Raw genomic sequence first — 27,194 nt, forward strand, 5'->3', positions numbered from 1 at the left:
ATGTCAGCCTGATTGGCTTTCCTTTGAATGTTATCTGTTTCTTCCCTCTTGCCAGCTTCATTATTTTTTCCTTGTCCTGGATTCTTGGGAGCTTTACTATTATGTGTCTTGCTGTATTTTTCCTTTCGTCGTGGAAGTTTGGTGTTCTTCTTGCTTCTTGTATATCAATTTTCAGCTCCTTCTTCACATTTGGGAAGTTCTCTTCAATTATCTCTTTGAATATTTTCTCTGTTCCTACATCTCTCTCCTCTCCTTCTGGTATTCCTATAACTCTTATATTTCCTTTCCTCATGGAGTCAGATAGTTCCCGAAGTCTTTCTTCGTTCTTTTTCCTTCGTACTTCTCTTTCCTTTTCTGTTTTGGTTCTTTTTATTTCTGTGTCTTCAAGATTACTTATTCTTTCTTCCATTTCATCTATTCTGCTTTCATTGCTTTTCCCAGAATTCTTTAGTTCTTCCATTAATTCTTTGATCTCCTGCATTTCTTTTACTTCCCTCTTTAGGGACTCAATTTCATTCTTCTGACCATTGTTTTCCCTCTCTAGGGACTCAATTGCATTCTTCTGATCGTTGATTATTTTTCCCTTATCATTGTTTTCCTTTATGACTTCTGTCAGTTTTTTAATCACGGCAATTTTAAATTCTCTTTCTGAAAGGCTCAGAAGTTCTTCCAAGTTACTGTCGTTGCAATCTGGGGGCTGCTTTTTTTTTTGTGGTGTGCTTTTTCCCTGGGGAGTTGCTAGGTTGCGTGTGGTTCTTCTCCTCCCTACTGTCTGTTTTCTAATTTGCCGTATGCGTTGGGACACTGTGTAGTTGGGACTGGCCGGCATCTTGGGTGAGCTTCTCTGCTTTCCTCTGGTTCCTCCAGGAGTCATCTGTCAGTTTCAAGCAGTCTTTACTGGAGAAAGGTCCCTGTTCTAAAATGCCGATGTGGGGACACACTCCCCTGTGCGCCTGGTCTGCCCCGGCGGTGGGTTCCTGCTCCCCCTCTGGGCTTGGACTGCAGGCCAGAGGGGGTCTGGCGTGGGCAAACTTCCCCCGCTCACCTCTGGCTCCTGAGGAAGCCTTCTGCAGGTAGTCTTTACTGAAGAAATGTCCCTGTTCTAAGATGGTGATGTGGGACACACTCCCTGTGCGTCCGGTCTCAGGCACACTCTTCTGCGCGCCTGGTCTGCCCTGGCTGTGGTTGCTCGCTCTCCCTGTGGGCCTAGACTACTGGTCGGAAGGGGCCCGGCGTGGGCTAACTCCCCAGCTGGCCACTGGCTCCTCTAGGCACCTCTGCTGGCTTCAAGTTGCTAGGTGGCGCCAGAGATCTCTCCTGGAGCCCTTGGGGAGCTGATTTTCCACCCCGTGGGACAGGGAATAGAGCGGGAATGGTAGGGTAAACCTCAACGGCCTTGGGGTGCTGTGTCTGCCTTGTGCCCCACCATCGTGGGGAACCCACGCCCCTAGTTTCGTGCCCCGGGTGTCAGTTCCAAAGCCCTCAGTTCCAGGACTCAGGCTGTAGCCCAGTTCAGTGGTGCGGGAATGGCGCCTTTTGAATCCCGCTCCCGTGCCTGGGCGCCTGGGCCTGCTCACTCAGTGAGGGCCTCCGCGCGTCTCCCCGCAAGCCTAGGTCGCAGGCGCAGGGACCTGGGCAGCTGCGATCTGGATCCGCGTTTGCTTTTCAACTGCACTGCTTTTCCGCGCGCGATCCGGATTCCGATCCGCACTTGGTTTACCATCATGCTGCTGCTCCGCGCAATCCTGACCGCGATCCGCGCCTGTTTTTCCAGCGCGCCGCCTTTCCGAGCAGGCTTACCGGGCAGCCCGGGGCTGTGTGCTGGTGCTGGCCTCCTCCCCGGGGGCAGGGTCTCTCTTCAATGGCGCCCGGAGCCGTTTGCTCACCTCCGCGGTGGATCCTGCGGGGGTTCTCCACAGCTCCTGTTCACGGGGTGTGGTGGCTGCAATAGTTCCTTTCCACTCACAGTCCCGCTTGCTGCGTCGTTTCTTCTTGTGGGTTGTTTTGGTTTGTTGTTTTCCTCCTCTCTGCCGGTCGGAGAGTGCCGCCTCTGTGGGCGGGGGAGGGGAGCGGGGTTCTGCGCTTCCCTCCCTTCTGGTCCTCTTTTATGGCCACTTTCTTCTTCGGGCAGTTCGCTGGCGTCACCCGTTTATCTTCCGTGTCCCAGTTCTCACTGGGACCTGCCGCTTTTCCTCCCTATTCACTTTTTTTAATGGGAGATCTTACTCGCAGCGTCTCCTCGCTGCCATGTTGCTCCGCCCCCCCCTCAATAACAGTTCTTCCAAATTAATCTATAGATTCAATGCAATCCTAATCAAAATTCCAGCAAGTTATTTTGTGGATATCTAAACAACAAACTGATTCTAAAGTCTTATAGAAAGACAAAAGACACAAAACCACCAATATAATATTGAAGGAGAACATAAAAATTGGAGGAATACAGTAATCAAGACAGTATGGTATTGACAAAAGAATAGACAGGTCAATGGAACAAAACAGAATCTAGAAAGAGCCAACTGATCTTTGACAAAGGGCCAAAGGCAATACAATGGGGCAAACAGTCTTTTCAACAAGTGATGCCAGTAAAACTGGTTATCATATGGCAGAAAATCAGTCTATAAACAAGCCTTACACCACTCACAAAAATTAACTCAAAATAGATTAGAGACCTAAATGTAAGACACAAAACTATGAAACTCCTAGAAAATAACAGGAGAAAACTTAGAGGACCTTTGGTGATGCCTTTTTTTAGATATAACAACAAAGACATGATCGATCCATCAAAGAAATAAATGATAACTTGGACTGCATTAAAATTAAAATATTATGCTCCATGAATGACAAAGCCAAGCAAATGAGGAAAGCCACATATTGGGAGAAAATATTTGCAAAAGATACAACTGAGGGTCTCCCTGGTGGCACAGGGGTTAAAGTCTCAGCGCTATCAAGCTAACACCAGTCATTGCTGCATGAGTTTCATCCCCTCCCCCCTCTTTCTTCCCTCCCTCCTCAAGACGGGAAGCTAACCCACGTGGTGCAGCAGTCCTCTTCTCTGCTCCCCTCTGCAGTGTGTTTCAGTGGTTCTTCCTGTGCTGCTCCCCACTCTGTCTCTGGTGAACCCTCTCACACACAACCCTGTAACTCTGAAACCTACATCCCATCTCTTGTATGCATAAATAATTAAATCTTTTTTTAAAAAGATACAACTGATTAAAAAAACTTATCTGAAATATACAAAGAATTCTTAAAAGTCAACAAAAAAATGAACTGATTTTAAAAATGGGCAAAAAACCTTAACTAACACCTCATCAAAGAAGACACAGAGATGCAAAATAAGCATATGAAAAGTGATCTACACCATATGTCTTTACGGATTTGCAAATTTAAAAAAACAATCAGATACCACTGCATACCAGTTAATTGGCAAAAATCCAAAACATTGACAACACCAAATGCTGGCAAGGATGTAAACAACACAAACTCTCATTCACTGCTGGTGGAATAAATGGCACAGCCAGTTTGGAAGACAGTTTGGCATTTTTTTACAAAGCTAAATATACCCTTACCATATGATCCAACAATCATATTCTTAGGCATTTATCCAATGGATTTAAAAACTTATGTCCACACAAAAACCTACACATGGATGATTATAGCAATTTTATTCATAAATGCCAAAATTTGGAAGCAACCAAGATGTCCCTCAGTAGGTGAATGGATAAATTAAAGTGTGGTGATCTAGGCAACTCAGTATTATTAGTACTTATAAAAAATACCTATCAAGCCAAGAAAAAGCATAGAGAAACTTAAATGCACATTCTAAGTTAAAGAAGCCAATCTGAAAAAAGTTACATACACTGTCATTCCAACTATATGACATATGAAAAAGGCAAAATTAGAGAGACAATTAAAAACTTAGAGGTTTACATGGGTGAAAAGAGGGCAGAAAAGAGCAGGCAGAACAGAAGATTCTTAGGGCCATAAAAATACACTATATACTACTGTGAAGAATCTATATCATTATACTTTTACCCAAACCCACAAAAGGTACTCCAGGAGTACGAACATAAACTATAGATTTAAGTGATAATGATGTGTGAATGAATGTAGGTTCATCCTTGGTACCAAATTACCATTCTGGTAAATGATGCTGGTAAGGTGAAAGGCTATGCGTGTGTGGTGATGGCAGGTAGGAGATAATGGGAAACATCTGTATCTTCCTTATAATTTTGTTGTGAATCTAAAACTGCTTTATAATAAAATGAAGTCTTTAAAAATAATGTGTTAAAACTAAATAGGACTTCATTCCAGGAAAATAAGAAAGATTTCACATTAGGATATATTTTTTATATAACTCAGGAGATAGATCTAAAACAGAAGAAAAAAATTTATATCTATAACAGATGAAAAACCATTTGACCACACTGAACACCTATTCTTAATTAAAAGTTAAATGACTCAATAAAACAGAACAGTCACTTGTTTAATCTGATAACGCAGATTTGGAATGCAAAGGCAACATATTATACCTTGAACACACACTAGAAGTATTCTCACTCAACTCAAAAGACACACAAAACCCACAACTATTACTACAATTTAAAGCCACACTTTTTATAACTGATTTTGACAAGAATAAAATACACAAAAAGTCTACAGAGTAAAACTACATCTATTTATCCTTAATATAATCGAATACCTTAAAAAAATTCAATAGAATCAACTGAAAATTATGTAAAATAACAAAATGCAGTAAGAAGTGTATAAATAATGTCTGTATGCCAAAAGCAACAGTTTTTCAAATTTAAAAACTTACCTTGTATAAAGGGTATCTGTTAAAGTCCTACAGGTAACATCATATTTCACAGTGGAAAAACAAATATTTATTGCCCCAAAGATGAGGAAAAACAGGACTGTTCACTCTCAACATTATCCAAGAAGTTCTAGCCAGTGCAATAAGGTGAGAGAAAATAAAAGGTATCCATACTGGAAAGGAACAGTATCTTTTTCTTTTTCTTTTTCCAGATGACAAGATTGTTTATGTTAAAATCTGATGAAATCTGATAAAAAAAAGCTCTTAGAATAACAAATGAATTTAACAAGATTGCAATATTAAAGGTCAATATACAAAAATCAGTGTATTCCTATATTAATGATTAGAAATTTAAAGTTTTTTAAATGCCATTTATAATACTATCAAAAAGCATAGAACAAATCTGGAAAAAAATCAAATGAGTAAAACTTGAGACTTAAAATTACAAAAATTCCTGAGACAAATTAAAGCATCAAATAAAAGGAGAAGGATATCAGGTTGATCAGACAGAAAATTCAACATAGTTAAGATGTCAATTCTTCCCTAAACACAATTCTAAACCAAATCCTAGCAGATTTTTTTTGTAGAAAGTGACAATTCAAAAATTCATATAGAGATGAAGGCCTAGATTAGGGAAAGCCATTACAAAAGAGAAATACAAAGTTGCACAATTACCTGTCTGATTTTAAGATGCATTATAACCAAAAATAATCAAGACACTATGGTACTAACATAAAGAGAGACAAAGAGATGAAGGAAACAAAACAGTGAGTCCAGACACGCATGACAATTTATTTTTTAGAGAGGTAAAAAAGCAACTCAATGAAAAGGACAGTCTCTTCAATAACTACTATAGAAACAACTGTATAATCACAGGCAAAAGCAAACTTATCAACAGACTGAAACAATGCAAATGTCTATGATTATGGGATAAATTATGGTATACTGCTAAAATGGAAATCTGCACATCTATAAAAAAGGGAAGAGGACAATCTCTACCTACCAGTACTAAGGGAAGGAAACCAAGATATATTTAAAAAAGTAAAGTACAAAACAATGTATTAAGAATCACCTCTTGGGTAGGGTTGTAAGAATATAAATAAATGTATTTGCTTACATGTACATAAAGAAATTCTCATGGATAGTTAAATGCTAATAGCAACAATTTATTCTTCTGAGAAGGTGATCAATGGATAGAAAATTTTCAGAAACATTTTGCTCAACTAATTTTTAATTGACCTTTAAAATAATGGCAAATAAATTACAATTTGAGAAACTATTTGTTGTTACTATTTGGATGCAATTATTTTAACTATAAACATTAAAGTTAAAATTTGAACAATGCATTATCCCTCCACTGTACTTGATGGAGCAAATGACAAAATGAAGAGGTTGTTAATAGAGTTAGATTAATGAAGTCTTGCAATAAATATTATCTTTAAGATTGTACAGATATACAGAAAAGAAACCCCATTATTTTCCACAAAAAAATGCATATTTTCCACAAAAAAATGGTTGTAAACCTTGTTTAAAACCACATAACTAGCATTCCTCATTAAAATGATACATCCATGATAAATACTTTATCATTCATAATATCAGTATTTTACCATTCCTAATAATGAAGATAAAAGTATTAAGAATCTCCACAACAATAATCTGTTAGGATAGCTACTATCCAATAACTGGTGTCTCTATGGTAGTAATGTTTAGGCCAAATCTTCTTCAAAATATGCTTTCCTTCTGTATTTTTGAGGGGAAAAAAATGGTTAAGAACTGAAAAGGGGGGCAAGAAGAGACTTAAATTTAAAATTCCTAATATCAGCATTACTTTTAAAAAAAAAGAATATCCTGGAGCCTCCCTGGTGGCACAGGGGTTAAAGACACAGAACTATCAAGAGATCACCAGCCACCTCAACATGAGTTCAATCCCTGGCCAGGGAGCAACCCACATGGTGCAGCAGACCTCTCCTGTCTCGCCCGCTGCTCCCCTCAGCAGTGTATTTCAGTCAGTCTGCCTGTTCTGTTCCCCACACTGTCTCTGGTGAATCCTCTCACCACCTCCCCAACACCTCTGGCCTATACCCCAGTTCTTGTATGCATGAATAATTAAATAATTTTAAATTTAAAAAAAAAAATCCTGTGATATTTTTAAGGAGTTACATCAGCTAAAAAGAGAGGGGGAAAGTAATAAAGAGCATCATTTTCCTAGTGAAAAACTGTTCAGAATAACTGCTTGAGGTCCCTAAAGAACAGTTCTAATTGTCATCGACTGGCAAACATTTCTAAGTAGCAGTGACTCTGGCTAAAGAAACTATACTAAAACACATGTTCTTAAATGTTTAGCTGTGAATTATGACAGCACAAGTTTTTTTAAAAAACAAATGCAAACTGAATCAAGTTGGCTTCTGCCCAATTTTTACACTATATTTAAAATTTAGAAAATATTTCTATAAGAGGACTTAGTTATAGTTAACATATTTCTACCAACGATGTGGTCCATGACAAGTGTCAACCTTGTCCTTACCCTACCTATTGGCAAGGCACAAAAGTAGACAGATTCTTTGAGGCAAGCCCATAATTCCCTACTGCCAAACAGACACGAAAGGCAAACTGAACTGTAAGAAAATCATGGTAGCAGAGATTAACCAACCAGTGCCAAGCAAGTATTATGCAAAATATTAATAGAGGTAGAATGATACTTTTGTATTTGTTGAGATGAAAAGACAGGTACTCAGCAGTGCTGTGATTACTGCTAGTATTATATCCAAAAGCTAATACCAAATTAAGTGAACATGAGCAAAAGCAGACAAAGTACAACTAACACTTATTTCACCTAGCACATACTAGAAAGGAGTTTAAAACATGTAATTGCACATATTTCCTATCTAATTATATATATAGAATTCTCTATGCATATTCTACATATAATCACTATACCTCTATATAATTCTATCATCAGCACCTCTCCTTCCAAAAATAAGAATACAGTGATGTATCTTTAATGTTAAATATTATGCAGCAGTTTAAAAATGTGGCAACTTGCTATGCACTAACATGCAAATATTTCCAAGTCATATTATTAATGAAAACAGTCCCAGAATACTCAAAATTATGCATTTTAAGCATCAAAACAACAAAAAGAAAATCTTCAATGTGTATATGTATATACATATACATGTACATGAATTTTTCAAATAAGACTATATACCAAACACAGTTAATATTCAGAAGGTCTAACAGGTGATTACCACTCTACATAAGTCTGTACTGTTTCTTTAAAAACATATACATATGCGGCTTTTTAAAAAACTTAATATGGACCAAAAGTCCATTAATCAAATACTAAACAAGGAAGCAATCTAATTTAAGCTTCATTATCACTGAGAATCATACCAAAAAGAAGCATCTGGCAACATGTTTGCCCAAAAGAGCATTATATTCAACTCAAGAAATTTCCGGAAAAATCAAAACAACTGGGTAGTAAAAATGTGATTCATGTTTCTGAATTATGATACACTGTAAGTATTAACTTGAAAATTTTACCTTTCTTGAAGTATAGATGTCAAAAAATGGCTTGTTTCTGACACTAAATGGTTCCTGTGTTTTGTCAATGAGCCCAGACTTCATTTTTTCATGTCGAGGATTTATTATTTCTCGTTCTATACACTGCAGACGAATATTAAAATCACAGTCTCCAACTGGCTGTGCCTGAATTAAATGAGACAATTACTTAAATTTCAACACAAAAAATGATTTTATCAAAATAATTATCAAGGCTGTCACACTGTATACAGAAGACTATATAAATAGCATCCTTTGGGGTTGTCCATTGCACAGCCTACACAACCATACATGAAAGTCCTAGTAATTAATTTGACTAATGTTAGAGGCATACCTAAACATACACATACACACACACACACTTTTTTTAATTATGCACAAAATAGTATGGGCAGTGATATAAAGCTATGCTAATGTAAGCTGATTTAAAGTTTTCACATCTGAATCAAAGCATAAATACAAAATTAAAAATTAAAATTCTGTATAAACCTGTATAAAAATTAACCTGCATAAAAATTAAAACCCACAAAATTCAGGAAAGCATAAGCAAATAACACATAAGAATAAACAACACGGTCACTTACATTTTTTTGTTAAAGTGCTAACACTTTATAAGCATCAGCTAGTAAAGGATATTAGACAAACACATCTGATAGAGGACAGTTTACATAATATATTCAATATACAGTTGTAGAATGTTCTCTTCTCCCCAATAAAATTTCATTCATGTACATATGCACACACTGTACACATATATCACATATATAGTATATATAGTTTAAAACATAAAAAATATATACACACATTTGTATAAGTTGAGGATGGGTGCATGTCCTATTCATAGAGCATACACAAATACAGCTGTAGGAGTGATTGATAGTAATCACCCTTCCATTCATTTTTTTTCCATCTTTTCTGTCCACGTCACTCAACCTAACATTTACCGGACATAATGTTTATATTGCATGGCAGCACTGCTTACACTGTGAACATTAGATATGCAGTAGGAATGATTTTTTTCTCAACTTCAAAAGTATGACAACATTGTTACTCAGTAAAGAATAAGGAGAAAGACAAATCTAGCAAGAGCTAGGTAAGAGATAATACAATATGTTCCCCTTACAGGTTTGTAAAGGTTATTTACTGAACAAATACTAGTAAACAGCCCATGGGTAATCTTCTCTATGACACCTACATCACTAATGTTGGAAAGTTTAGAATGCTTACTTTTATATATTAGGTCTATTAGATGAATTTAAAGATGTATAGAGTTAAATAGAACAAGCAAGTCCTCCTTTTTTAGAAGAAAATGAAAATTAAAAGCCTGACAAATACTAAAAGATATACAGTAGATACAGATTCTAAAAGATACGTAAAAGATATAGTCTAAATATCCTCATATGTGCTCCCCACAAAAGATACACAAATTCAGTAAAACAAAAAAAGAACAGGTTAAAAGCAAATTCACCTCCAAATCCATGTTGCCCACATAATAAGGGAAAATACTGACAGATAGGGGTTGAAACATCAAGTAGACTACAGGAAGTACTCAATTAATTACTGACTAGCAGGTCTCCCTGTTTTGAGTTGTTTCTCACTTCCAAATACCACGTTGCCACTAGAGTTATCTTTAAAACAACAGAAGTGTGTTTATATCATTACCATAACTAAAATCCTTCAATAATGCCATATTACATGAAAAACACAACTATAATGTCTTATAAAGTAATCTAGGCCCCATACCAATACATTCTCCTTTTGTCCTATGTTCCACATCTCACAACATATTGGGTATGCTAACAAACATCTGATGCTACTGACTACAAAGATTTGATCCTTCAAAATTAATCCATGTTGCTTTCTCTGTCTGCAATTCCACACAACAATGACTCAGTGACACCAAAGGTGAACTGGAATACCACCTCTCCAGTACTTCATATATTTCCATCTCTCACATATCTTTATATGTCATAATCATTAAAATTATTTCATTACATTTATAATATCATCCAAAAGACTAGTGTAAATCTGCAAGTTTCCTTTGATTTTATAACAATTTAAACATATATCCTAACAAACAAATATGGACACGTGGATATTAACTTTTAACAAACTGTATGTATGTAGAATCGTATCATAGGCTATAAAACAATAAAAAAAAATAAAAAGAGAGCAAATAAATAGAAGTTCTCCTATCTTCTTCCCAAATTCTACTTCATTGCTGGGAAGTGGCTGTGTTCAGAGGCCAGTGCACTAAAATTAATTTCTTGAAGGCAAGAAATTAAGTCTAGTCACTATGTATACCCAGTACTAGAATAATACTTGAAATTCTTGCTAAGGAACTGAGTATTTTTTAACTATTACTTCAAAAAAAAAAAAAAGTTCTAATAGTGACCAGGATTTGGCGACTCAAAATAGTGGTTAATCACTGACAAAGGCCCAAAGTAAATGAAATAATAAAAAACTAAATCATTATTTCAGCCTAAATGTATCTTGGTATCAAAAATAAGAAATGGAAAAAATGTGACATCAAAAGCCAATCAAATAAGGTAATAGGAACTCAATAAATATGTATATAAATGAATGATTCTAGACCTGCAAATGAAAAGCGTAACTGAACCATTTTAGAGCAAAATGTGAATGAATATCCTAAATAAGGCCAAAGCACAAACTTTGAAAAGATCTAATAAGTTGTATTTCATAAAAATCAAAAACTTCTGTTCATCAATGATACTGATTTGCAAAAGATAACTGTTCGCCACATATATAACCAAGAAAGGATTAGGAGCCAAAAAAAATAACTCCTCCACATTGAAAAGAAAAAAAGATTGGCAAACGAACAGAAATATTAAAAATTATTTGAACATGCAATTAAATCACAAAAGAAAAAAATCCAAACAAGTAAAAATAAACTTATGAAATATGCTTAACTTCATCAGTAATCAGGAAAGAGCAAATTAAAACAAGATGAGAAACCATTTCACACATGTCAAATTGGCAAAAATTTAAATGTCTGATATTACCAACTGCGGTAAATTGGTACAACTACTTCTGTAAATTTAGCAATGCAGTCTTAAAAAGCTGTGGTTGCCAATTTAATCAAAATCTCCATAAAGTAGTGATGAGAAACTGGACTTTTTAAAGCACTTCCCAGGTGATTACATCCCATGAATGAGAACTATTCTAGAGAAACCTTCAAAGTACACAGGTGGAGGGGAAATAAATAAGTGAGCGTGTGTGTGTGTACACACACATACAATTACTTAATATAACAGTAGTGTAGTATATTAGCAAAAAAAAAAAAAAAAAGGAAAACCAAAGATCCAACAAAAGAACAAAAGAAATTCTGTATATTTAGATATTGTAATACTTATTAGTTAATGAAATGAACTAACTTACACATATTAAGTCAGGAAAAGCTAAACAAAACAACATGGAGCAAATGTTGAGTCCCTTGATATAGTACAATGATACCAAAACTCTTGTGCGAAAATGAAAAATGATGTAAAACATATATAAAATAATTAAAAAAGAATACTACATCCCCACCAACATAGATGGTGCTGGAAGGGATCATGCTCAGCGAAATAAGCCAGAAAGAAAAAGAAAAATACCGGATGGTCTCACTCACAGCTGGAATCTAGAAACTTAAATAAGGGACCAGGAAAAAGAATAAGAAAGAAAGAAAATATCAAAATCAACAAACAACTATGAACCAGAGACACTCTATGGGGGTTGGGGGGCAGGGAAAGGCGGGATTGGGGTCAAAATAAGGGGGTTGTAATTGTATGGGGAATATAAAAATAAAATTTAAATTAAAAAAAAAAAGACTACTATCTATGCTTAATCACCTTTAATGTGACTGGACTCAATCATAAACACTGTTCTACTGAAAAAAAAAAAGAATACTACATCTATCTTATACACAAAAGTAATAATACTATTAGAAACATCCATGTATTGAAATAATAAATACCAAATTAAGACAGAAGCTGCTTGTGAGCATGAAAATCAATAGGATGAGAGAGGTGTGCACAAGAACCTTCTATGAGATCTATAATGATTAATCTTAATAAAAAGAACATGCAGTAAAAAAAGACAAAATGTTAAGTTTCAATAAAAGTAGTGGTGAGTACATGAGACTGCTCATATTATTCACTATTCTTTTATGTATGCTGAAATTTATTATATATTTTTTAAAGATTTATTTTTATTTGGTTATGCATACAAGAATTGGGGTGTAGGCCAGAGCAGCAGGGGTGGGAAGATTCACCAACAACAGAGTGGGGAAGCAGAACAGGTGGATCTACTGATATACACTGCTGAGGGGAACAGCTGGTGAGACAGGAGAGGTCTGCTGTGCCATGTGGGTTAGCTCCCTGGCTGGGAATGGAACTCACGCCACAGTGGCTGGCAATAGCTTGACAGCGCTGAGACTTTAACCCCTGCGCCACCACAGAGGCCCAAGAAATTTATTATATTTTTTTGAAGAATTAGAAGGCTGTTGTCTAAGACAAAGTTCTAAGACTACAAAGTGAATTTGCAACAAATCCCTATTAGAGCAGAGCTCAATATCAAGAGAAAGGAGACAGCGCTCCCCCATTTATAAAAAAATATTGGTTAGCCTAAAACTCGTAGGAAATAGGTAGAAAATATAATTTCTCTTCTTTTGTACCAATTTACAACAAAGAATTTTATATTTGGCTTTTAAGTTTCCGGGTTATGCTCTAAATAACATTTGTGCCTCCAAAACATTCATAATCAGATCAATAATCACAATCAGACCTCAACATTCACAATCAGATTTTCTCTTTTTAAGTGATAGTAATAAAATTTGGGGACTCTTGTTATCAAAAGGATAACTAAAACTGGACATTTCCACTGTACAAAACACTGTCTTATCAGTTAAGCTTTTCTTCTTTATTTACCCGATAAACATAAAGACAAAGAAAATGCAAAATATTAGACAATGGAGAAAGAAAAAGAGACAAAATAAGTTTCAAATCACTCACAATTTTTCTTCCCTACTATCTCTAAAACAGTAACATTTATTTGTTAAACAAATATCCATTATCTAAGTGACAATTTTTATTTTATAAATTATAAAAGGTACTTACATTGAATTTAATTATGTCATATATCAAATATCTAGGAACAGCCTGTCCATTTACTCTGTCAATAATCATTTCCTTGAAAGAGAAAAGAAGAAAGTTTGTACAAACTTTAACAGGAATTTATTTAATTTAACTGGAAGTTACTATACACACAGAAAGCATATCATAAATATTCAACTTGGTGAAATTTCTAAGTAAACATACTTGTTCCCATATTAAGTCAATAGTTTGTCAACACCCAAAATCCCCATTATGAATCTATTCTGTATCAAAATAGAAACATTTAATATTTCATTATTTTATATTTGAATTACTATGCTACATTTTGTCTTATGTTTGAATTACTAGTTTTAAATTCCAAATATCAGGAAATTTTAAAAATTAATTTCATTTAACCATTACTTCTTTAATATTTGTGAAATCCCAATTACTTTCATCACAAAATCTATGTATAAATAGTGCCCCTATTCTGTAGTTCCCATGTGACCCATATGATCACTCTGGTTCTAGGTCCCTCTACTATAACAATAGGGAATAGGACTAGAGTAAATGAATAGGTCATCGCAAATCTAACAGACTTAAAAAGAGATAAAAGATACTGAAGGATGAGTGCAAGTATATAATGCATTAATTAATAAAATTTTAATTCTTAAAAGTTAAGTTTTGACCTTACGGTTTTTCCATATCCTTCCTAGGAAACTAATCAAGATCTTTCTTATCTAATTTCATGACAGAAAATTCACACACAACACCTAACAAATCTTAAAAGCGAGATTTGAAAGGAGCAAATTATTTCCAAACAAATTAACTGTACCCCAGAACAAAGCTCAATTACATCTATAGGAATACAAAAATATCAAGTCCCCACAGGTAAAATTGAGACTATCTGGCACCCAAACAAAAATTACCAGGTATGCCAAGAAGCAAATATATATAAGGAGGACAAAATCAAAAATAGAAGACACAGTAATAGAAGCTATTCAAAATGAAACACAGGGGGCCTCCCCGGTGGTGCAGCGGTTGAGCGCTGGGTTGCGAAGCTTCCCGCAGACTCTATGGCGCCGGTTCGATCCCCGGCTGCTCCCCGGCTACGGGAGGAGGGTCCCACATGGCGCGCAGACCTCTCCTGCCGCCCGCTGCTCCCCTCAGCAGTGTACTTTGGTCCTTCTGCCTGTTCTGCTCCCCGCTCTGGCTCTGGTGAATTCTCTCACCCTCCTGCACTTCTGACTGTACCCAGTGCTTGTATAAATAAATAAATAAAAATAAATCTTAAATAAACAAATAAAAAAAAAAATGAAACACAGGAAAGTTTAACTAAAAAGAGCATTAGTAATTAAATCTATAAAAGGGGGAAGAGTATTGTTAATGGCAAAGAAAAACTGTCTACTTTTGATGAAAATTGCAAACCTACAGACAAAAGTTGTTCAACAAACACCAAGCAAAGAAAACAAGGCATATTAACTTTATATCCCTCAAGAACTTGTTAAAAAATTAAACCAGCCACTGTCTTGGTATTAAATATTTCTGTGAAGAAATGTGAAGTTTGAATTCTTCACTGTGGACACCACAAAAAAAAAAAAAAAAAAAAACCCTGCATGTTTGACCTCCTTCTCCTCTATCTTTTCTATATTCTTTTCCCTTTAGTGAAAGTCCTCAGACATCTACCCTTCTGCCTACCATTCCAATAATTCCTAACACCAAACTATTCATTAGGCATAGCTCTAATTACTAGAGAAATTAAGTAAATAATCCCTACCTTCAAGAAACAGAGTCCCAGAAAGAGAAGCAAATATATAAATAGCTAAATTCAATGAAGAGTTAGTTTTAATGATAGATGGCTATATAAATAGAATAACCAGGCAGACCTTGTCTAAGTCAAGACACTTTTGCCAGTGAAATGGATTGCTATTAGTAATAATACCAAAAGGAAAGCACAATGAACTATATTGGTAGACTATGGGTGATTTGGTAATGGGTCTATCAATGTCACTAGCTAAAGCAGGTATCCACAATCACCTCAATTAGAATATTAAAATAAAATCACCTCAATTAAAATAATAATTATACTAAAACAGCAAGTATACACCTGTTATTATCCCAGTTAAATTAGGACAAGTGGTAATAGCCTAAGGAGAAGTTAGTTACTTCTACTTGAAGCGCAAAAAAGAGATTTGAAAATAAGGTTGTAGATGCATTTGTTGAAAGCTGGAAGATGTGACGGATATTTTCTAGCAGGACAGTGGATGGTCCAAAAGTTATGCCAAAGGAATGGAAAAAGTTTTGGGTAAATTGTCCAAAGCTCAGCATGGTTCAAAGGTTCAAAGTCAAAATTATGCTAAAGATATGTCATGTTCATATATAAAAGAATAATATGCTATGAGGAACCACTGAAGGATTATATTGAGGGTGAGGGGAATACAAGTTCGTTGGAAAAATCTATGGGCCTTCAAAACTTAAAGGTTACCTACTCCTTGAAGTTCTTTCAGATAAGGCCCACTTGTTTCTAATTATAATAGCCAATCTAGTTGGATAAAAGTCTAATAAAACTAGATAGTGGTTAATAGTTGTACACCCCCTAAATATACAAAACCACTGAATTGTATACCTTAAATCAGTGAACTTTTTTAGCATGTGAATTATATTTCAATTTGTAAAATAAAACTAAATTTAAAAAAAGAAATCCTAAGATGAGTTCTTCAGATTGAAGGAAAACAATAAAATCCCAGATATACAACATATGTTAAATGTCAGCAACATGTTGATTACATGCATTCTGTAAGTACAGGCAAAACAAAATGACTAAAAGGAAATATATCAAAATGTTAACGGGTAATTTTTCTCGATAGTGAACTTTTTCTACTTTATAATGTACTTTCTAAAATTTCAACAATGAGCATGCATATTGCATATAAAAAAACTAACAGTTGAAAACACATGTCATTTTTCCAAGGTTCTTGCTATTAACCTTAATAATTTAGTGGTATATTCTCCTCTTAGCCACAACATAAAATTGATCAAATTTACTGATTGTTTCAAATGAATTAATGCCACATTTCTAAACTTAATTTTTCCCCATTTTGTAGGTCAAAGAACTTAATTTAGAGAGCAAAACAAAAGCTTCAATGCTCACGTCTTAAAGTCAGACAATTAGGTGGTTTGGAGTTATTCTTGGATTTGGAATTTTACAAAAACAATTTGCAAATGAAAATGTAGACGAAACAGGAAACTACAGAAGACTGTTTTAATTAACTAACTGGAAAAACAGATATGGCAACTATAATTCTGGTCCAAGTAAATTGACATCATGAATCATATTGCTATTTTAAAGACTCACAAGAATCTATTATGCTGCTCTCAGTTATCCAAATTTGGGGTGAAAATAAACAGTATTAGTAAGTTAAATACACAGATGGTTAAACATCTAATTTTTCAGCATTATTTCCTACCTGGTATGCCCTCAATCCATGCCCAACAAAAATTTTCTATTAGAAAACATTCCATACCTAATGCCAATTCCTCCACAAGACATTATTAGTTTCTAATCAGATGTAATTTACTTCTTTTCTAAACCACCACAAAATTGTTTTAAATAATGATCTTCAGGGTACTGTTTTATTTGAGGGTCTCCGCCATCATTACCAGTCATTCTCCACCCCGACACCCAATGAAGTAAAATATCTCAAGGGCAGAGCCTTCTCAAACCTCTAAGCAATGCCTCATCGAAGGACAACTTTTGACACAGCAACTTGAACATGACAGGCATTCAGCAAAATAAGTGCAATTATAAATTCTACTAATTGTTGGCAAATATTGCAACTTAAAAGTCTTTTTCTTTATTTTATTAATTATGTTTTTAAAAATATCTTAAACGAAATTAAGAAAAACTAAAATGCTCCTGCATTGGCTATGCAATTTATGCGCAGCACAACTTCCAGGGGTATCAGTCATAACAACTACAATAAGAATGGCTTGGCACACCCAGGAGATGGGCAATGAATGATACTTCCAGTACCCATTGGCTCTTGCCAACCACAGCAATGCAAGAGAAGAGGGAGATTGCACACAATGCACAGAAAAGTACACACACACTACAGAAATGTATGTCTATAAATATGTCATTTAATGACATCTTACTGCACACTATCTTAAGAATGAAAATTTACTAGAGTACACAAAGTACACAGTATAGGAAAATTTACAGTACACAGTATAGGAAATTTTGTTTTGTGACTCTCACTATTTGCTCACTCAGTCTGGCTGCCTGTCATTCTCCATCATATTACCTTCCTTCCTCCTTTCCAATCATTAGTGCCCACCTCACAGTCATCTCAACCTCAATTCCTGCCATTACTCATAACTCATCTAATACTGTCTTTGATATCATTTCCAATGTTCTTCAGATTACCTCAACCACTAACTCTCTCTAGGTTATATCCTAAGCCTCATCACCTTAACTATACTTCAGAAATGACTATTTCTGACATTCAATTCTGCACAATCTTTCATCTTATGGTTCAAATGCTCCAATATTTAGCTGGTAAAAAAAGAAAATAAGGTACATGGGATAGGGGCTACAAGCATACAGGTCACTTGGAAAGTGGATTTCCTTTTGTTAAATAAATACATATTTCATACACATAATTATCACTGAGAATTTATGTGACCATCCAGAGGCAGATTCCCATCGCCCCAATATCTGTTAATTTAAACAAGAAACAGACATATTTCACCTTAAGACAGGAAGTGTTCTTACACAAATTCCAGAAAATATTAGCCAAATGTTATCTAATCTGGTTTGTGAAAAAAGTCCAACACTGAGGAAAGTAAAGAAATTTTTAACAACCTAAGTAAATGAAGTCCTTGTAGAAGAGATACCTGAGGTTGTGGGGAGTAATAAGAAATGTATATAGGATCACTTTCCCTCCAAAGAAAGGCAGGGAAGGTGTGGCAGGGAGTAAGTTCACAACCAAATATTGCAAACAGAAAGGTGAGTGGTGTGGAGATAAGTCTACCAGAGATTACTCTGAAGAGATAAATAAAAGCTCACTCTTGCACAGTTGTACAGCCTAACTACTCAAATAGCCAATTCATCCAAAGGCTAAAAAGAAAGGCAAAATTTAAGTAGCAACTCTTGAACAGTCACGAGACTGGGTTTACTTGGACTGCTGACATTAAATTGTATGCTAAAGCCATAGTATTTAAATCAATCTAAAACTACCACTGGAAAACAAAATACTAATGAAAGAGGAAAACAAAGAAAGAAACAAATGGTATACAGGAGAAGTATGGGATATTTTAAATTAAAAACAAAATATCTGAATGGTGTTGATGCAACAGTTTATAGACAGCTGGAAATTACAACTGCACCCCCATTTTTTTCATTTTATTAAAATGTGTTTCAGAAAGAACAATATTTAAATATCTATACAGATATTTATATATTTCTATATATTTAATCTATGTATTTAGATTATTTCTATACATAAACCTATATATTTAGACATTTAATCATTTATTTAAATACAAATAAAATATATGAAGTCAAATATTAAAAATTAAGCTGTTTATAATTTTACCTACATAAATTTAAGTTTCTCTGCCACGGGAAAAGTAAAAATACATTTTTTCAAAATATGTGACATGTTCCCCAAAAGATAAAAACTTCTCATAAACTGAAGAAAAAGATAAACACACAACTCACAAAAGAAATACAGTACAATCACTTCTTGGCCTTTTGGCTAAGAGCAAGTCTAAAAATATAGTACAATGGTCTATGGGAGTGAAGTATGAGTGAGTTGGTGGTGAGTCTACTATGGTGGTTATTATACCTGATGGGAGTAACCCAATATTACCTCTGTTTAAAATAGTGTAAATTTTAAAAATAAAAAAGAAATATAACTCAAAAAAGTTTTTTTTAAAAAGGGCCTCCCTGGTGGCACAGCACTGTGAAGCTGTCTACAGCCTCTGCAGTGCGGGTTCAATCCCGGCCTGCCACGCAGATGTGCACATGGCCCAGCAGACCTCTTCTTTCTCGCCCGCTGCTCCCCTCAGCAGTGTATTTCAGTCAGTCTTCCTGTTCTGTTCCCCACTCTGTCTCTGGTGAATCTTCTCACCCTCCTGTACATCTGGCCAGTACCCCAGTTCTTGTATAAATAAATAAATCTTAAAAAAAAAAAAAAAGTTAAGCCTCATTAAATTCATATAAATGCAAGTTATGAGATAAACACCTATTTTACTATATCAGGCACTATTATCAGCATTTCACAAACTATCCAAGAACCACACCCTGCTATTAGTCTCACTTCACTACTGACAAGGAAGCAGTAAATATGAATGAAGTATCTCTCATGTAACAGCTGATGGAGGCAGTGTGGCACCATCACTTAGAGTAAGGGCTCTAAACTGCTATGCAATAATACTGTCCCTCAAATTAGAAAATACTAAATTTTCAAAACCCAATGTTTAAGACAGTGTACAGATCCTCTATACACACAGTTGATAGAACTGTACATGTTTTCAAACTTTCTGTAAAGAAGGGTAGCAGTTATACATGACATATTTAAACCAGACAAACCCTTGAATTCAACATGATGACTATGGCATACAGACTGTTCCCATCCCTTCCTTGGAAGCACTACTCTTCTTATACTCCAAGTAGTAGTGCTACCAGTGAGTTTCTGGCCCCCTCTATCACTCCTCCATGGTTATGTAACTCAGGTAAGGTCCCTTGGGACTGATATGTGGATGCTGGGAGAAAAAAGTCTTTCTTCTTGAGCGGCAATGCAACTTGCCTCCCATGTGAAAAGAGTCTTCATGCCAGAATGAGAACAAGCAGTAAAGCAAAGAAATAGACAGAGCCCAGATTCATTCATAGCTTAAACAGGCAAAACTGAACCTTCTTAATAGCTTGAGTCATTCTAGTTCATTTTTCTTTGGTTACTTCCAACTTTGAAGTTGGACTTTAGTCATTTGCAATCGAAAAATTCTTAATAAACACTACATTCTCATCTATATGAAATTTAATTATAAGATTGCACAACTGGGCCTCCCTGGTGGCGCAGGCGGTTAAGCATCGCACTGTGAAGCTGTCCATGGCCTCTGGAGTGCGGGTTCTATCCTGGCCGGCCAGGGAGAAACCCACATGGCGCAGCAGACCTCTCCTGTCTTGCATGCTGCTCCCCTCAGCAGTGTATTTCGGTCGGTCTGCCTGTTCTGTTCCCCGCTCTGTCTCTGGTGAATCCTCTCACCCTCCCGCACATCTGGCCTGTACCCCAGTTCTTGGATAAATAAATAAATCTTTAAAAAAAAAAAAAAAAGATTGCACAACTGAGAAAGGAAAACAGCATAAGGATATGCATCAATTATGTCTTATAACAGAAAAAAACTACAAATAAATCAAAATGTCTACCAAAAGAGAACTAATTAAATAAATTACAGAACTATTTCTCAAACTTGCCTGAATGCAGTCACTTGAACATTTACTAAAAGTACAAACACCTTGGCCCCTAGAAGATTCTAATTTATTAAATTCAGGATGGGCTAACTGGAATGGGTCACATTTTTAATTAGCAACCCCTACCAATTTTTATAATCAATATAGCCTGAAACCTCAAGTTATAGTGTAGACATATACAATAATATACAACTTAGGTGCTTATGTGAGGAAGCTGTCCAAAACAAATTGTTAAGTGGAAAAAAAGATAAGTTACAAAACAAATGTAACATGTGGTTGTGTGTAGATATTTAATCAGAGCATTCATTTTCAACCAGGGAAAAGATACCCTGATTATTCAGAATCTTTCTGGGACTGGAAGTGGTCCCAACTTGTCTAAAAAGTCTGATACACATTCTGTTTTAAGAATATGAGTCACTATTACTAATATGAATATGTTACATTCCTCAGGAGCAGATGTAAGATCAAACACTGGCACAGAGAAAAGTCTGGAATAGGTTCATCAAAATGGTAATAAAAGTTACTCCAGTGGCTGGTCAGGTGACTTTTGTCACTCTTTTTTAATGTTCTATATATTTTTTAATTCTTATTTACAACATACAATAGTTTTAGAATCAGGAAAGGAAAACTGTATAAGAGAAAGTTAAAATATTTTTAAGTAATTTTATGACTTAAATGAAAATTTTCTGGAATGGAAAAGTTCTCATCAGCTTTCAAAATTCAAACCTAAAAATAAAATGATTGCTTTCAAGATACAGTTCTCTTTAATCAAGAACTAGCCTGTATAGCTAAAAAGCCAATGGAAAATATGCTATCATAATTATGATGTGATATTATTAAAATTCAATTGACAAGTAATAAAATTAGTTATTTTTGACAAGTATTTTTTAAACATAGAAAAAATTAAGATTTAATTTTGCTCAATTACTATCTTGCCCATGACAATGAGCAATATGAAATTCTTTAACAGCTTTCTCAACTAAGCAAACTATCTCAAAACTCATATTTATAGCCAAAGAGTGAGCTGGCAGAACTCTGTTTTAAAGGATATTAAGCAGTTTGTAAGTGCAGGTAGAAAGTAAATGGAATTTAACATCTTAATAAATGCTAGATTCAATTCTAAATTTCTTAATTAATAAAAACACATTTACTCACAAAAGAAAGAAAATTGCAATGCTTAATTTTTTTAAAGATAAAATAAAACTTACCCCATCTAAGAGAGTATTTGATAAATGAATACGAAGATCTTTGCGAAATGGAAATTCCAGATTTGAAACATGAAACACTGAGTTATCTCTGTCAATCATAAAAACTTCATTTGTGCCATCAATCAACATCATATACCTATAAATGAAACATTAAAAAGGAAGTATTTATTAGTGTAATTCAAGAATAGGGTCATAAGAAGTAACAAATTGTTTTTTCTTACACTTACAAAAGCTGTGTGGAATTACATTAACTAGGGTTCCCGAAACCCCCCCAAATCATTCAGATTAAAGTACCACAAATAACAAATATTTTGTGTGTTAGCTTCCTATAAAAAACACAGGGTAAAGAGAATTCAAAGCTTTGTATAGAGACAATGTGATATTCAAGAGAACCTTATAATCTATCTTAAGAGTGAATAGTTCCCTAATTTTTATTAGACCTTAAACATCAAAGTTTACAAAAGTTTACACACACATACATGCAATTATTTCGTTTACTGGGTCATTAAAATAAACATTAGATATTACTCTGTCTACTTTGCAGTAGAAAAAATGAAAGTGATTTGCAAATGGCCAGACCTCAAACTAATATTCTTCCTACCACACTACACACTTAACAAAGCAGCTAAACCCCCTCTTTGAATATTATCATACAGCCAGAAACAAGCATTTCAAGTGTCATTCTCCTTCATTACTATAAGTTAAAATATTTTTAAACACAAACTCATGAGAATTTATATTAATCTTTATCTTCTTAAAGCCAATCATACATAAGAAGATTTATATACCTTAACATGTGTCATTCTTTGAATTATCAACTTATCATCATTGATTCCTCAACAGCAAATATAAAAAAGCAGATATTTTTCTACTTCACACCATATATAAATATAAAGTCCAGAAGACTATGAGCCTCAAATGAACAGAATCATTTTGTCAAGTTTTTTTTGGTTGCTGTTAAATGAAAAAGTGGAAGAATATAGTCTGGATGTACCACTGAAAATGGAGAATGCTGACCAGTCTTGTCTAACCTCCCACCTATGGTGTATAGGAGATACATTAGAAACAGGACACAATACCTGGAAGATGGAACTGAAACAAGTCATGACCAAGGGACTGAAAAAACAATAAATGAAAAGATGGAAGCCAACTTCCATACCATAGGTTGATTAATATTATGAAGGATCTTTTACTTTCCATAAGCAACTGTTCTAAAGAGGAGACACATTTACCATAGTCAAGAGCACTGATTAAGGTAAAAGAAGTTTGCTACAGGTTTAAGAGCACCAAGGAAGACCAAAGGGGTTTAATTTGGGGACCAGATTAGAAGCATGCTGTTACCAACTGTTTTCAAAATAATTAGTCCCAGCAGGCCACTGGGGGAGGTGATAGTTAGGGCCCTTGCTATATATTTAAACGGCTGTAGTTCTTCTAGATAAGGAATGTGGAGACTCAGATTCACAAGGAAAAATAAACTGTGCCCAGGTCTGCACTGACTGTGCATCTGACAGACTCCCAGAACTACTGCCAAGTGAGCAAGATGGCAGACAATAGGAATATGTAGGCCCCAAGGTCCCCTCCATACGCTTTTCAAAAGTAGCAATTCCCGGTAGATAAGAAAAAGCTAGGATTCTTGGAAGTAAGTCTTGGCCTGGATTGTGTTTACAAGAGAACTGAAATCAACATAAAGAAAGGTCAAGTAAAATAAAGGTATCATCTGCAGAATGGCATGAAGACACAATTCACTGTGTTTTTTAAGGACCTAGGCCAGCATTTTGCAAATCTATATATTTATTTTAAAAGTGTTTCATGGTAAAGTAAGTTAGAGAAACACTGTAACTTTCTTTTAGAAAATCAAAATATAGCTAAGAATATTTAAGATTATGGGAAAACATAAAAAGTCTGTTTAACTTATTTAGCCCATTGTTTCCTAAACTTGCTCCTGATATTTGTTAATATTCAATGGAATTTTATATACTTTCTCCACAATTTAGTAAAGATAGCATGTTAATAAATTTCTAACTCCCAAAAAAGAAAATGACTTGCCTCTTCTGATCATATAATGATGGCAGAAATAATGTTCAACTAGAATGAACATTAAATCCCAGGATGCTGGTATATTTGCTTTATCTGTCATAATTTTTTATTTTCTATTCCTATGTTAATCACTTATGTGTATGTGGTTACTATTTTTTAACTTCAAGTGGAGTATCAATTATAAGAAAAGACTGTCTATGTATGCATCTGTATAACAGACTTAAAAGACCAAAGAAGAAATGATTTTGGAAGACAGGTCTCACTATAAAGTATTGCTCGTGGGAAATAAAACTTGCATTTAAGCTTTAAATTTCTGCAAATATAAATGTTCAGCCTTTGGAATCAAAGTTTCTAGGACACGATTTTTGGTTTGAACTCTAGCCATTTCAGAACATGTGTTATTTTATTATGTGACATTTTAACAAGAGTAATAGGCTATATTTCATGTTAGGGAAGGAGAGTAAGGAATGTGGAAATATTTCCATACCACTCCAATGTCTCTGAAAGCAGCCATATTCTTTAAAGAAAAAAAAAGGCAACTATCCTGCATATTGTCAGATGGCTGATATAGGAGATAATTATGTTCTACCTTCAGTGGAAATGAATCACTAGTATAATATAATTTCTTATTAATTAGGAAACCATCTCAACTGCAAACTAATATTTGACATTAAGTTATTTTATATCCATTCTCAATAAAAGGCAAAAATTAACTCAGTGGAAATTTCACTGCATTAAAAAACATGTTTCACTATTTTATAGTAAAAAGAATAACCAAAGGTACATAAATTACAGAAAAGCCAAATTTTAAACTGCTTTACTTTAAATGCAGGTTTTGCAGCCTGATTAGAAACAACCTATTAGGTTATTCAATGAGATGTGAGATCTCTAGCCCAGTAAAGCCACCCAATATACCAAATAAAATGTGACAAAGTATATAATCAAAGAGGAAAATTGAGAAATATATACTGCGTGACTAACAACAGATATCTTAGAATTCTAATTGACATTTCTAATAGTTATCTGAGAGTAAAACAGTCTCTAAGCATCTTATAATTTAAATTTACCCCCAATTCAGATCAACTTTGATGATCAATTACATTTCTACGAATTTATCATACTCCATGAAAGCAGACATCACATTAATATTATTATTTTACACAGACCATGTGCCTTGCAGTCTATTTGAATACACACAGAAAACAATCAATAAATACTTGTTAAGCAAAGCAATGGGACAGATGTCCATTAATTTAGGAGATAAGTTAAATACTGCATTTCCATGTAAAAGCCTACTAATCAAGCATTTTTTAAAGTGACAAAAATATTTATATGAAAAGAGATTCACAATATAGTAAATGAAGATATATCAAGTTAAAACTCAGAATGCATAATACAATTATGGGATTGGGGGATAAAACTTTGTACATATAGCAAAGGTAGACAGGAAAGTACAGCAATATGTCAAAGAATTGTCATTTCTATGTTAAGGAATTATCAATGATATTTACTTCCCTAATTTCTACCTTTTTGCTTTTCCAGATAATTTAGAAATAAGCACAAATTTCTTTTACAAGCAAGAGTTAAAATCAAAGTTAAAGGAGAAACAAAAACAAACAAAAAATCCCCAGAAATACTGTCTAATCAGAATCTAAGAGGCGTTTTCCCTTTGGAAAAAGGCAATGGAATAAGATGGGATGCTATACTTTGTTCTTCCTACCACAGCAGCTTCAAAATTAGCAGGCATTTCTCCTCTCCTATTATAGAATATCCATATCAGACCTTTTTAGTGGGCAATAAAAACAAAAAGTTGATCATTTAAATTGATTCACTTTACCACCATCTTGTAATAATCCATATCAAACTCACAATGATTTTTCTTTTAAAAATGACTAATTTAAAAAAATGTTTACTAAAGGACCAACCAGGTAGGTACAGGCACAGTGCCAAAAGCTAGAGATAGAGCAGTAAACAAGCCCGGACTTTTCAAGAAATTTCATGTAATTTATACCTTTAGCAAGAAAACAAGACATTAAACAAATAACCCCAAACGCGGTATTGAAAATATGAAGGACAAGGTGTTATAGAGGCACAAAAAAAAGTGGAACCTGTCAGTTTGGAGACTGGAAAAGACATTCCAGAGGGATCCTCAGGTAGCTGATAATAACATCGGGTTATCATCACTTACTGAGCAATTACTACACATAGAGCAATGTTCAAAGCATTGTATCTCATTTGAATCTTACAACTACCTATGTAGGTAAAATTATCATAGCCATTTTCCAGATTAGGAAATGAAACAGACAATAAGTAACTTGCCCACGGTCATAAAGCAGGTATTAAATACAGTATCAAACATAGTATTTACAAAAGCTGATATTAAAACCTAGATAACAGCCTATCTCTACATTTACAACCTCTAGGTAGACTGTCTCTGCCCTGCACTATGCAAGAGTCAGTCAAACAACCATTATGTGGGAGGAGGGTGAAGTGCGGGGACGGGAGGGTGTGATAACCAGAGCTGGCACAGACTACCAGGTGTGTAAGGTCCTTTAAGACAAAAAAAATTGCAGATTCTGACAACTTAAAAACAAAACAAAAAACATAACATTGATGTGAAAACAAAGAAATAGCATGACTTGAGACTAAAGAAGTTAAAGACTTTAGAGTTAAGGAAGACTTTATTTTTTACTTATCCTAGAAAATGAAAAACCTCTTGTAAGAAACAAACCATAATGAGTAATTCAAGCACGGAAAAATTAGTACCAGAAATTGGTCATACAAATACAGGAAAGCTAGAAACGTAAACAAGGAAAGGTAAAGTAATCAAGAGATTAATAACTGCAGAAAGCATTACCACCCAAAGGGCTGGGGGAACTAAATGGAAGAGGTGCTATTCAGAAGCTCGGGAAAAGGACACATCGGGATGTGTCTGGAAGAGGATCGGGGAGATCCATGGATGGAGCTAGTGTCTCAAAACTCTAAAGAGGTGGCATCATATGGCT

At 34.7% G+C, this 27,194-nt stretch overlaps 1 protein-coding gene across 4 annotated transcripts in view; it reads right to left on the reverse strand.

The window, feature by feature from the left end:
• Window positions 1–27,194, reverse strand: part of RNGTT (RNA guanylyltransferase and 5'-phosphatase) — a 296,605-nt gene that overhangs the window by 145,405 nt on the left and 124,006 nt on the right. For all 4 annotated transcript variants that reach the window (XR_008553280.1, XM_054699028.1, XM_037520092.2 and 1 more), the window contains 3 exons: window positions 22,153–22,288; window positions 13,495–13,566; window positions 8,360–8,524 (listed from right to left, as the gene is read on the reverse strand). Coding sequence is in view for 3 of the 4 variants with exons in the window: in XM_054699028.1 (XP_054555003.1) it covers window positions 8,360–8,524; window positions 13,495–13,566; window positions 22,153–22,288 (373 nt within the window). In the remaining variant the exon portion in view is untranslated. The remainder of the gene's footprint in view (window positions 1–8,359; window positions 8,525–13,494; window positions 13,567–22,152; window positions 22,289–27,194) is intronic.

Source organism: Talpa occidentalis, unplaced genomic scaffold, assembly GCF_014898055.3.
Source record: "Talpa occidentalis isolate TD23 unplaced genomic scaffold, MPIMG_talOcc4v2.1 talOcc4.2, whole genome shotgun sequence".
Lineage (NCBI taxonomy): Eukaryota > Metazoa > Chordata > Mammalia > Eulipotyphla > Talpidae > Talpa > Talpa occidentalis.